The sequence below is a fragment of the Schistocerca nitens genome, chromosome 4 (assembly GCF_023898315.1).
Source record: "Schistocerca nitens isolate TAMUIC-IGC-003100 chromosome 4, iqSchNite1.1, whole genome shotgun sequence".
Lineage (NCBI taxonomy): Eukaryota > Metazoa > Arthropoda > Insecta > Orthoptera > Acrididae > Schistocerca > Schistocerca nitens.
Genome location: NC_064617.1, coordinates 976,846,129 through 976,860,447, shown reverse-complemented (window position 1 = coordinate 976,860,447; position 14,319 = coordinate 976,846,129). Strand labels below are relative to the sequence as shown.

The window sequence follows — 14,319 nt, the reverse complement described above, 5'->3', positions numbered from 1 at the left end:
GGCACATTGCAAAGTAACGCCTCACAGTCAGTGCAGTTTTTTCTTTAGTTATTGCCTAATGGTTGATATTAACTTATCAACTAGGTCATCACAATACTAACATGAGAATCATCGAGGCACAATTGTTAGAACAGACAGCTACGGTATGTGGCAGTTTGCAAAATTAGGTACCACTCATTGTTTGATCTAAACCCTTGTAGCATTCCAAAACAGTCATAAAGTCCATCGACTACTGTACTGGGTAGGCAACTAGTGCATAACCAAAATGACCAACAGACATGAAAACTAGTGACCTCCCTGGTGACATCAGAATGGGCAAACATGAAAAAATCATTGGAAAATCATAAAATGAAGGAGAAATACACATTGCTTAACCCAAACTAGCATCCTACAATGTCATCAGAAATTTCAGCAAAATAAAAAACAAAGTCAAATAAAATAAAATGGTTTATTCCCAATTTAATGAACCTCATAATTGCCATTAACTCCCTTAGCTAGTTATTTGCTCTCTATAAGGCTGCCTTCACTTTGTCACACCATCGACTACTGTCTACATACAAGAACAAGATCCATGCAGGTTCGTTAAGCACTGCTGTAGCTACAGTTTGTTTGGAATCTTGACACATTTTTGGGAGGACGCAGAAGGTAGTAATAGAGGGCAAGAGAGAGGTGAATTCAAAACAACAAAAATAGCATTAAAAGGTACATCAGAATTTATCACTTTTTAAGTATGTAGGGAAAGGGTAAATGAAAGACAAATGAATGAAGTCTACATTTTGCTTCCACTCTTTTTTCTCTAAGTTTGAGGCTTAACTGTGAAAAACTTACAAAACATTTACAATTCAAAGTACTGGCCATTCAGTAGCTTCAAAAACCTTCTCTTATTCACCACTGTGATGGTCTTTGACATCAGAAGCACCATTCTTGAAGTGCTGAAAGCATTATCTGCACACTCTTTCACTAACAGGTGCCTCACCATATAACTTACCAAGTATTTTATGAGCTTCAGCTGCAGATTTCTTCACATTAAAGGAGAAAATTAAAACTTCCTACAAATGATGAGAATTGGGCTCATAAGCTGACAAATTCAACTGAGAATAACTTGCAATCACAAATCAATTAATATTTCGATGGCATTATGTTTACAAATGCCTAAGCTTACAGTATGACGCTTTCAACCTAACACGTGCACCACCACGTGCAGCTATTGTCATCTACTGCAAAACAGTTAAAGAAAAATTGTAGACCTAATAATATATTTTTGAAACATATTTAAAAGGAATTTGTTTCAATTAAAAAGATAACTTAAAGGCAAACTAACTCGTGTTTAATCACCTCAGGTTTGGCACCTCAGTATTACCGAGTGATCTGCCACCGACTCTCACTGACAGAAAATTGATCGAAAGAATAAGTAAATAAAATAAAATGTTTTCAGTGCTCTATCTTGTCTAGAATCCCCCATTATTTATGACTTTAACCATGTGTCTTCACATGGACTCCGTGAGGAGTCAAACGTAATTGCCAGAAGAGACAACTCGCCTACAGGCTTCAAGAACACAATCTCAATGGGAATCAGATGTAGCTCATAGGTTTTGTGGCCAGTTATCTGACAGTTTTCGTGCTACCTCATCTCAAATGTTCTCCACTGGATTCATATCAGCATCCTTTGGCAGCCAGTCGATGATGCTGAAGCCCTTGTTGGACAGCTGCTGCTGAATGAATGCAGAACTACACTCACGAGAATGATCTTTTCTCCATTCTAGATGCTGTGTGTATGTGTGGAAAGGGGGTAGGGGGAGGGGGGGCACGTGTTCTGTCCTCATCATACACTCCTGGAAATGGAAAAAAGAACACATTGACACCGGTGTGTCAGACCCACAATACTTGCTCCGGACACTGCGAGAGGGCTGTACAAGCAATGATCACACGCACGGCACAGCGGACACACCAGGAACCGCGGTGTTGGCCGTCGAATGGCGCTAGCTGCGCAGCATTTGTGCACCGCCGCCGTCAGTGTCAGCCAGTTTGCCGTGGCATACGGAGCTCCATCGCAGTCTTTAACACTGGTAGCATGCCGCGACAGCGTGGACGTGAACCGTATGTGCAGTTGACGGACTTTGAGCGAGGGCGTATAGTGGGCATGCGGGAGGCCGGGTGGACGTACCGCCGAATTGCTCAACACGTGGGGCGTGAGGTCTCCACAGTACATCGATGTTGTCGCCAGTTGTCGGCGGAAGGTGCACGTGCCCGTCGACCTGGGACCGGACCGCAGCGACGCACGGATGCACGCCAAGACCGTAGGATCCTACGCAGTGCCGTAGGGGACCGCACCGCCACTTCCCAGCAAATTAGGGACACTGTTGCTCCTGGGGTATCGGCGAGGACCATTCGCAACCGTCTCCATGAAGCTGGGCTACGGTCCCGCACACCGTTAGGCCGTCTTCCGCTCACGCCCCAACATCGTGCAGCCCGCCTCCAGTGGTGTCGCGACAGGCGTGAATGGAGGGACGAATGGAGACGTGTCGTCTTCAGCGATGAGAGTCGCTTCTGCCTCGGTGCCAAAGATGGTCGTATGCGTGTTTGGCGCCGTGCAGGTGAGCGCCACAATCAGGACTGCATACGACCGAGGCACACAGGGCCAACACCCGGCATCATGGTGTGGGGAGCGATCTCCTACACTGGCCGTACACCACTGGTGATCGTCGAGGGGACACTGAATAGTGCACGGTACATCCAAACCGTCATCGAACCCATCGTTCTACCATTCCTAGATCGGCAAGGGAACTTGCTGTTCCAATAGGACAATGCACGTCCGCATGTATCCCGTGCCACCCAACGTGCTCTAGAAGGTGTCAGTCAACTACCCTGGCCAGCAAGATCTCCGGATCTGTCCCCCATTGAGCATGTTTGGGACTGGATGAAGCGTCGTCTCACGCGGTCTGCACGTCCGGCACGAACGCTGGTCCAACTGAGGTGCCAGGTGGAAATGGCATGGCAAGCCGTTCCACAGGACTACATCCAGCATCTCTACGATCGTCTCCATGGGAGAATAGCAGCCTGCATTGCTGCGAAAGGTGGATATACACTGTACTAGTGCCGACATTGTGCATGCTCTGTTGCCTGTGTCTATGTGCCTGTGGTTCTGTCAGTGTGATCATGTGATGTATCTGACCCCAGGAATGTGTCAATGAAGTTTCCCCTTCCTGGGACAATGAATTCACGGTGTTCTTATTTCAATTTCCAGGAGTGTAGATACACAGATTGCTGAAGTGATATAAAATAATATGGCTTGCACCAAACAGCCAAACATCCCAAACGGGATCTCTCGGTCAATAATACCAAACAAAAATTTCATTTTTTCCTAAAGTGTATAGCATTCACACCAATATGTGAGATATCGTCAGTCTGGCTCCACAACCACATTGTGGAGGTGGGTCGTTACGTAGGCGGAAACAATGGGTGAGCCGGTTATGACCAACGTGTAAACAGCATAAAACAGTGAACTCCCTCCGAGAGGAGCAGAAAGAAGGGCGTCAAACTGCAGTAGACTCCTTGTTTGTGCGGAGTGCATTACTATGAGCAGTAGTGCTCCAGATGGCATTCCACTGTTGTGCAAAGAGAGATCTGACGTAGATCTGCATATCCACAGCTGAAATCATGAAAGTAAATGGGGGTAAGTATCTGCTTCTCTAGCCAAATGGTCAGACAATTCATTCCATGGGAGGCCCACATGACTTGGGACCCAGAGAAAGACAACTGAACAGGTGGCATGCTGAATGGCAGAGAGATGATCACGGATAGCAGAGAACAAAGGGTGACAAGAGTAGCGCCGGTCGATAGCCTGCAGGCTGCTCTTGGAGTCTGAACAAATTAAAACACTGTGGAGGGAGGCTCGAGAAACAAAAAGAAGGGCCCTGTGAATGGCTAGAAGCTCTGCTGTGAATACACTACATGATCCTGGCAATAAATGGCGCTCAAAGCCAGTAGGAGATGTGAAAGTGTACCCCACCTTATCAATAGTCTTAGAACTATCAGCCTAAAAGATGGTGGCACCCTGGAACTCTGCAAGGACGGCACATACAAGACCATAGGAGCAACAGAGACCTTAGGACCCTGGAATAGGTCAGTTCTAATCTGTGGTTTAGGCACCATCCATCTTGGGGGGGGGGGGGGGGGGGTATGGGAGGAAAGACACAGGATGCAGTCCAATGAGTGGAGATGGAGACCCTGACACAGGTAAGTGAGACGCATGCCAACCGGCAATCCCATCCACAGGCGGGTGTTAGAAAGGAGACATCCCTCATTGGGGAAGAACACAGGGTACACACGATTGTCAGGGAACTGGCAAATGGCGATTGTGTAAGAGACAAGGAGTGGGCTCCATTGTATGTGTAGAGGGGGAATCCCCACTTCTGTGAGAAGACTATCGACAAGACTAGTGTGAAAGGCACCAATAGCCAGACGCAGCCCACAGTGATGGACAGGGTCAAGGAGTTTAAAAGCGGAAAGAGTTGCTGAGCTATAAACCTGACTACCATAATCTAGTCTGGACAAACCCAGAGCATGGCGCAGAAGGAGAAGAGTGGAATGGTTTGCACTCCAAGATGAGCGGGCCAGGAGGCGGAGAGCATTAAGCTTCCGCATACATGTAATCTTTAGGTGGCAAATGTGGGGCAGCCATGTCAGCTTGTTATCAAAAATAAGGCCCAAGAAACAGGACTGTGCTACAACATCGAGAAGCTGGTTGCCTAAATAAAGTTCTGGATTGGATTGTACTGCAGGCCAACGACAAAAATGCATAACCCGCATTTTGGAGGGAGAAAACTGGAAGCCACGGGTGGTGGCCCACGCAGAGGCCCATCAAATGGCACCTTGGAGCTGGCACTCAGCAGACGCTACCGAGTGGGAGCTGCACCAGGCGTAAAAATCGTCAGCATACAAAGCTGGGTTAACCAGAGGCCCAACAGAGGTTGCAAGCCCATTGATGGCAATGGGAAAGAGCGTGACACTCAGCACAGAACCCTGCAGGATACCATTCTCCTGAATGTGGGGGGCACTGAGTGAAAAGCCAGCTCAAACCCGGAAGAGCTGGTAAGACAAAAACTCACGGATAAAAATTGGAAGAGGACCACTGAAAACCCAATCATGGAGGGTAACAAAAATGTGATGGCACCAAGCCATGTCACATGCTTCATGTAGGTCAAAGAAGACCGCGACAAGGTGACGGTGGCTGATGGCGGATTCGGTTGGTTGGTTGGTTGGTTTTGGGGAAGGAGACCAGACAGCGTGGTCATCGGTCTCATCGGATTAGGGAAGGATGGGGAAGGAAGTCGGCCGTGCCCTTTCAGAGGAACCATCCCGGCATTTGCCTGGAGTGATTTAGGGAAATCACGGAAAACCTAAATTAGGATGGCCGGACGCGGGATTGAACCGTCGTCCTCCCGAATGCGAGTCCAGTGTCTAACCACTGCGCCACCTCGCTCGGTATGGCGGATTCCAATCACAGTAAATGGTCAGTTGGAGATTGCCCTGCCCAGAAGCCACACTGACACAGGGACAAAACACCCCAAGATTCGAGTACCCCACATAATCTGAAGTTGACCATCTTTTTGAGCAGTTTACAAAGTACATTTGTAAGGCTAATGGGATGGTAGCTATCGAGAGATGTTGGGTTTTTCCCGGACTTAACGACAGGAATAACTATACTGTCTCGCCATTATGACGCACCCGTGAGCCAAATGTGGTTGAAGACCCTGAGCACTGTTGCCTCTGGGGAATGTCCAAGTTTTGGGTCATCTGGTCGTGGATGGAATCCAGCCCTGGGGCTGTGTCTCATGAAGAGCTAAGAGCCTGCACCAATTCCCATTCAGCGAAAGGTGCATTATAGGGCTCAACGCAGTGCGGGATGAATCAGAGGGGAGGTCTGTTCAACTCCGCATTTCTGCCAGAGAAAGGAAGTAGAGTAGGAAGAGGACGATGATGCCGTCACAAAAATGTGTTGTGAGATGTTCTGCAAGGAACGATGGATCAGTGCACAGAGCACCTTGGAGGTTCAGACCCTGGACAGTTGACTGTTGCTGGTGGTCCAGAAGGCTAGGGAGCTTTGACCAAACTTGCGATGAAGAGGCATACATTCCCAGGGAGAAAACATAGCACTCCCAGCATTCCTTTTTACTCCGCTTAATAAGGTAACGAGCCTTAGCAAGGAGACACTTAAAAGTGAGGAGGGTGGCCTGTGATGGGTGTCACTTAAATTGCTGCAGCGCCCGTCGGTGGTCCTGGTCAGCGACTGCAATATCCTCAGTCCACCACAGTACCGGCCGATGATGAGGGGGACCTGTGGATAGGGGGACAGCAGAGCCAGCAGCAAGAGTGGCAGAGATGCCTTGCACGACTACATCAATGGAAACTTCCAACACCAGCTTTTGTTCTGGTTTTTGAGTTATGGTCTTTTTGATTGTTGAGGATTTTGTCTGTTTGTTTTTTGCATTAATATTTGTTCTGGTATGTCTTCATTATTAGGAATGCTGTATACCTAGTTTGTTTCCACTCAAAACACTCTGACCGATGGGCGTAGCAGTCTGGTCCCTTCAATCCCACAAACCACAAAACTCCCTAATTCCCGCAGTTGTCCTGTCAGTTTGATGTTACTTCTACAAATAAATATTTCTCGTATTATCCTTGTCTGTAATGAGTGATCTTCACCATATTGTGTAAGCTTCATGGTGTCCACCATCTTGATGACATCAAGCATCAAGGCTGTCGGGTGGTACCATGCTCTTCAGTTCAGCCAATGGTCAACAAGCACACAAAAAACATCGCTCAAAGTTTAATGGCAATCTTTGATTTCAGTCATACTCATGTTCATGTTGATTGTTTAACTATATAATGAATGATTTACCTTCATACCACCCACGGCTTGCCAATATTATTAGGTTGGTGCGTAAGTTCATAGTGTTTTTGCTTTGCATGTTGGTATTCCAGTTGGTATGAGCTTATTTATCAACTGTCACATTTATTTGTAGTTCACTGTTGATGTTTGAGTTTACATATTGTCATTTTGTCATCTGGGATGTGAGTAGAGCGACAGATGCTAGAAAATGAAGAGCCAAGTGGAGAAACCTGAATATTTTTGACATATTCTTCCGTTTGAGTTCAAAAGTGGTGTGACAGCAGCGGAAGTAGCCAGAAATGTTTTTGTCTTGTATTAGGATAATGTCAGTGGACAGAGCATGGCAAGAAAGTGGTTTTCTCATTTCAAGGTGGGTCGTTCTGACATCAGTTACTCTCCACGTTCACAAATACCTTTGCAGTTTGATGACAATCATTTAAACGCACTAATCCACAATGATCCGCGTCACTGTACCTAAGAACTGGCAAATGTAATGAATTGCAATCATTCCAATATTGTGCAAATTTTCATGCAATGGAGAAGGTTCAAAAATCGGGTAGGTTATACGGGTATCACATGCCCTAAGCCAAAAATCACAAAAATCAGCAGCTGGCCATATGTAAACCTCTGCTTGCTCGTTATCAATTGGCTCATGAGCAACACTGGCCATTCCTATTCTGTATCATTATTGGTGACAAGAAATGGTGTCTTTATGCTAACATGACAAAAAGAAAGGAACGGTTGAGCCCCAACAAATCAGCAACTTCCCGTACATAGAACTGCACTCATCCACAATGGAAATGGGAATGAGCTTATGGCATCGTTGGCCGGGAGGCCCCACTCGGGGAAGTTCGGCCGCCAAGTGCAAGTCTTATTTCATTCGACGCCACATTGGGCGACTTGCGCGGCAGTGATAAGGATGAAATGATGATGAGGACAACACAACACCCAGTCCACGAGCAGACAATATCTCCAACCCGGCCAGGAATCGAACCCATGCCCGCTTGCATTGGAGACAAGCACACTACCACCCAGCTACGCAGGCGGACACTCATCCACAAAAGGTGATGTCATGCATCTGTTGGAACAGCGATCATATGGTGTACTATGAATTGCCTCCCCAAGGTGTAACTATCCCTGCTGACATTTACTGTAATCAGCTGAGACGTCTTGCAGATGGAATCCAAGAACAATGACCAGGAAGGCTGCACTAAGTGATGCTACTCCACAATAACGCCCTCTCACATTCGGCTAGATTGACAAAAAACACTATATGGGAACAGGGTTGGGAAGTCATTCTGCACCCAACTTATTCACCTGATTTTTAGGCCTCAGACTTTCTCTTTTTCTGATCTTTGTCTAACAACCTTCAAGAAACTTCCTTTCCAGATGAAAATCAGCTCCTAACATGGCTCGACAAGTTCTTCACCTCAAAACCATGTGATTTCTGCTGTAATGGAATTGAAAAGTTACCCCAATATAGGCAGACTGTTGTAAATAGTGAAGGAGAATATATTATTGATGACTAAAGTCTCTATTATGTGTTACCTGTTGTGTTTATTAGACTTATGGAAAAACACAACAAACTTATCCACCAACGTAATATATTAAATACATAAATGGTATACACACACATGGAGCTGCTATTTACTGACTTCCCTGTCTCTCAAATTCTGTAGTTTCGGACAGTGGTCACACTGATTATTTCTCAGCCTAATAACAATATACTTTTTGTAACAAGTAGCACGACCTTAGTTGTATCAGCTTTCTAAACCAGATATTTGGTAAGTTGTGACTTGCAATGTAATCATCCATCTTTCAAAATTTAGGAAGTTTTAACATATCCTTAACCTTTGATTTGGATGATACAGAGCGCCACAAGGTGCATGAGCAAGTGAATCGACACACTTCGACAAATGAGGGAATTGCTGTTGACTTTACAGGACAGTAGCTGCCAGCATGAAGCACAACAGTCTAGTAAATTTCATTAAGACAGTGGTATTTTGTTTTAGCAAATACTGTTTTTCACTTGAGTATGCTCACTTGAGTATACTCATCTGAGTATATTATCCTTTATAATTTCTTTTGTTTCTTTATACTACATACTGTCACTTGTCACATTTTAATTACTTCCCAATAATATATTTTATATCACACATGAGCTGGATTGCAGCAAAACTGAAACCTGACTTAACTCGAATAAATTCGATGAGGGTGAATGGTGTGGTATTGTACATGTACACAGTGCAATTAACTAGAGATATCAGTGTTTCATAATGAGCAAAGACTAGTCACAAAAAGCATAAAAACACAGTAATACAACAAACTAACACATAATTAAGTTACCACACACACAGTTTTATGGCAATGCACATCTGTTACATGCCCACACACACTATTTTAGTTTCCCGATCAGTCTAAAAATAACAAAACTGAGATTTGTTTGTCAGAAATGTTGTCTTACCTCATCAAGTACAGTTCCAGGGACAGTATCAATGCCGAGACCTTGCCACCCAGTTTTGTTGTAAGTAAGATGAACTTTGACAGGACTTACTAGGGACTTCTTTGGTGAATTAATCTCCATTTCTACAGAAGGTACTTCAGAAGCGATTCCATGGACACAATTGCACGGAATAGTCTTAGACTTAACTGGACTTTTAACATTGGTTGTATCAGCACTGTCACATTTTCCTTTAAATTTAACGCTACCTTTAAACTGAAGACTTTTCTGAACAAAAATTTCTGTTTTATCAGTTCTTGCAGAACTATCACTGTCTTCATCACAGCTCAGGCCCACTGTATTTGATTTCAGACTATTGGAACTGTCGCAAGCTGAAATTTCTTTTTCAGTATCCACCAATGCAGCTTCCACTGACTGATTATCTTCCAGATTACCTGAAAACTGATTGTTCTTACCACCACTCAAGTTTCTCAAGATGTTACTAGGCTTTTTAACTTTGAATGGGTTTTTGGAAAGTTGTTCAACTGGCGAAGAAAATTTGAGAATTGAAACAGATTTGGACGATTCATCAGAACCCGAAAAAACATCTGTTCTGCTAGTTGTTAGGTCATTATGGTGTATAAATCGTTCTGAGGGCACTTTAGTAGAGCTATTTCCTTCAAAATGCTTGGATGAGACACTTTTTGTATGATTTGTTTTGTTAAAATCTGCTACTGATTCACTACTATCCACATTGCCGTTATCATCAACATCAGCTTCAAAATATGTTGACTGTGATGAAGAAGAAACTGATACTTCTTTCCTCCCATCTGAGGCAGCATTTACACAGGCAGCTTGATAAGTTGTTTTCTTAATACAGCCTCCTTCATCTCCCTCATCCGAAAATAAATCTAAAGAACTCTCAGTACTGGTCTCTGATATTATCCTCTTATTGTCCAACAACTGACTTCTGCCCACATCGCACAAATCATCTTTCGATGGGTGACGATTGTAGTCAATGACTGTTGCTCGAATTTCTGCCAATAATTTGTGGGAGAAGTCTTTAAAGTGAAAAATGCTTGTTTCATTACACTCCTTTCCTTGGGGACATTCTGAAAAAGAGTAAAACAAAGGGACGGTATCAACAGGTTGATACATTAAGACTTGACTAACTGAAAACAAGCACACAAAAAAGTTTAAAGTTAATATAGTGACTGAAATTTCACAATATCGATATCCATTTCTGCCATTAAGTATTTTGGAACAACAAACAAGTATGAAATGGATATTCACATTAAGCAAACGAACAATTGGCAATCATTCACCTGTTCAATATAAACAAAATAAATCCAAAACTCTGAAATTTATTTTATTATTAGGTAGTACATTCAGAAAGCTTGGGTCCAAGCAAAAAGGACACCACCCGAGGATTTAGACAAAACTAAAGAGTCTTAAAAATGCCGTGCCTTCAATTTCTTCTGTAATGGTGGAAATGTACACATAGAATACGTCCATTGGACGATATAGCAAATCATCACTAGAAAAAAGGGACCACTGTGATGCAGGAAAATGAAAATTGTTCATGGAAGTACGGAGGTGGTATAATTCAGGAGACCATCAAGAAAAGAGCAAAGTGCGTAAGGGAGCCAATGCTCCTAAACAATGAACCCAAAGTGTGAATGGAGAGAGGTAAGAAATGTGTGTGTGTGTGTGTGTGTGTGTGTGTGTGTGTTGGTGGTGAGGTTTGGGGGGAGAGGGGAATAAGAAGAGGGACTACAAGGAGTTTTATCCTATCGTTCATATCACACACACTGCTTACTTCCCTCTGGCCCCTAACCTTTTCCATTTTAGTAAATTTTCAAGTATAAGGAGCCTGACCCACGCACATATCTCAAAAATATCTTTCTACCCTGGTCCTCAACAACTCTTCCAATTTACCTCCATGATCAATTTAACACTACTCCTGCTGTGATGAGACTGAGCATTCTCTTACACCGTTTTCCATCTCTCTTCGCCTGCTGTCTCTCTTTCACCTTAGCACCTTCGCTGCTGCTCTTACCTCCCCCCCCCCCATCCCCTCTTCCACATTCAACTCAGCCAAGAATACCACTCATTCTATTCAGTCAGTTGCAAATGTATTTTTATTACCTTTTACTGGTAACCGTAAAGCGTATTTGAAATATATTTGCATCTTACGACTTAATTTTATTCCGAAATCAAAACTGGTAAAGCATAATAAAAACATATTTGCAACTGATGACTGAATTTTATTCTGAAAAATCTAGTAAACATGGGCTCTAAAATGCATATTTTAAGAGATGTTTCACATGAGTGAAGATAAACAAGTGCTCATACCTCTTAAGATATGCACTTTAGAGCCAATAGTTACTGGGCAGTTTTCCCTTGTTTTGGTCCATACTATCACCTCTCAAAATACAGAAAGCAAAGAGCTAACAGCAGAAGAGATTTGTTTCAAAGTATCAGAGATCTCTCTTCAGGTATGCATTTTGGGGCCCATTTTTCCTCAAATTTATTGCTTTGAATGATCGTTCCTGTTATCTCCATGAATATTGGCCATTCCTTCTAGGACACTGTGTTGTGGGAGGGAGGAGAGGGGTATATTGGAGGTAGAGGATATGGAGATGTAGAGCTTCTTACTATTAAGAACAACACTTATTTTGAACACTGAGCTATGATGTTAAGATTCTTTTTTCTGCGCTTTATCAGCTACTTGACATCTTCATTACATGGTTTTGTAACTGTTTCTACTCTCTTCATTACTTGCATTACTCCCACACTTCAGCCATTACTACTTTTGGACATAATCCACTGTGGGCAAAGTTCATTCCACGTTTAATAAATTTTGCTTGATAAGTGAATAAATCACATGGGAAATGCAGAGGTGTTTTGTTATCTAGTACAAAAAAACTCTGGCATGTATTTTCAAGTATACTGTTTACATATACCATACATCAGAACAATCAGAAGTGTTTTTGAGGTTTTAAAACTGTCAGTACACACACAACAGCCTACTGAATGATTACAATGATGTAATAGAAAAGAAGAAAGGTTTACAAAAAATATATTCTCTTTGGAGTGTGGTTGGATACATTAATGAAATAACTAGTTCCACGTCTAACATGTGTCATATGTGTGCTACATGAACAATGTATAACACACTTGTTCTGTTGTTACAGAACCTTGTTCCAGTCTTCACACTGGGTACCATCTAATACAAAAAGTGACACAGGAAACTTGTGATAAACGGTGTAGACAACATGGCAACTATCACAAGATGTCAGAGGCGATTTTTTCAAATGGGTTAAGTTAGAGCTCAGTTTGTCACCACAACCAGGTCTTTTCAGTTTCACACTTGTTGGCTTGGCCAACTCACAATTGAGCTCCACCTTCCAACCTAACCTACACCTCACACTAAACCATGATTCAATCTGCCATCACAACCAGATTTTTTTCTTTCTTTTTTTTCCCGCCACGTTCATTGGCTTTGGCAAGCAACAACAAAACTGCAATTGACACACCAAATTGTGATGTCGCAGACCCATTAACATTATGTCCATAGTCAAAGCCGGTGACTGCATTTATCAAGACATTGCTCTCAGATTCGGGACAATGGAGGATTAACGCTATGTCAATTATGGCCATCTTGATTTAGTTTTCCTAAATCAGTTCAGGCAAATGGTGGGATAGTTCCTTCCACAAGGCCATGGCAACCACAAACATATTCCTAATAGAAGGTAAATTCCTAATAGAAGGTAACTTGATGTGTCATAAGCTTTTCAGTTATCTGCCATAGCATTTCAGAGATCTGAAATATATGACGTAACTATACAAGAATTAGCATTGTAAATGATAATTCAAAACATGTTTCTGTGAAACGTGTATGATTAGCGACAATTTGGGGCAGAAAAAAATCCTTCTGGAACAACAATTTTTCATTTTATTTTGAGACTGTATCTGTGTTAATGTTAAATGATTGATATATTCTTCTTTACATTTTTAATCCCAAAGATTCTGCAAGATTTGTTAGATAAATTATCTTGAACAGTGAAAACACTGATTGCCACTCTTATAATAAATAAGTTTCTCGATCTTATTACATTTAGAGGGCAATTGTATAACTTACCTCTGAGATCATCCCAAACCACTGAGCATGTACTAACGTGAACTTCTGGCAAAATATTTAGTGACGTCAAAGGCATCTGGCACAGTGGACAAAACTGCTGCTCGTCATCCGGTGTCTCTCTCTTTCGTGCACGGTTCTTTTTACACACCTTCTGCAAGTTTTTGTCTACTTCCTTAGCACAATCGGAAAACTTCGCATCTGCAGTGTCAAGAGTACTTTTCGAAGCTTTCAGTCGCCTGCGAACTTTCTGCTGTGAAAAAGAAAGCTTAGTTCTTGTTACATCCTTACGAATTGGGCTCGATTGCGACTGAGACGTCCTCGCAAATGAAACAAAGTCTTCAGATAAATCGTCACTCATTGATGTAAATAGAATCTTCATTTGGGAAGTCACAAATTAGGAAACGATTTGGTTGCATACGTATATACACCCCACAATATAAATATTGTCAATACCACACTAGTTGCACAACCCGCTTCATGTTTTGTTTTGAACACAGAAAATGTGATGGGCGATACATTGCAATTAATCGATTAATCGTTATTATTCTCATAATCGATTATGGATAGACCAAATCATACTGAATTGAATTGAATTGAATTGAACGTATGAATTGAATTGAATTGAATGAAATCTTATTGTAGTTCAGCTATTACAGCAATTGACAAAGTCAAGTTACATATATACAAGCTATACAAGTTATACAGCATATAGACATGGGTCGAAGATCACTATGTCTCTATTGGTTTTCCATAAAATACTATATTTAAAATGAAATAATATGAAAACATTGCATCATAAATTACTCAGTTAAAGAAATTATGCTGCACTCTCCAAACCGGTAC

At 42.6% G+C, this 14,319-nt stretch overlaps 1 protein-coding gene across 2 annotated transcripts in view; it reads right to left on the bottom strand.

Annotated features, from left to right (window-relative positions):
* LOC126253677 (DNA cross-link repair 1A protein-like) overlaps positions 1-13,972 on the bottom strand; it is a 68,158-nt gene extending 54,186 nt beyond the window's left edge. Inside the window, exons 1-2 of one of the 2 annotated variants that reach the window (XM_049955199.1) lie at positions 13,477-13,972; positions 9,357-10,444 (exon numbers count right to left, since the gene is read on the bottom strand). In XM_049955199.1, the coding sequence (XP_049811156.1) occupies positions 9,357-10,444; positions 13,477-13,855 (1,467 nt within the window). In that variant the 5' untranslated portion in view covers positions 13,856-13,972. The remainder of the gene's footprint in view (positions 1-9,356; positions 10,445-13,476) is intronic. The other variant, XM_049955200.1, reaches the window with a different exon arrangement.
* Positions 13,973-14,319: the final 347 nt, after the last annotated feature.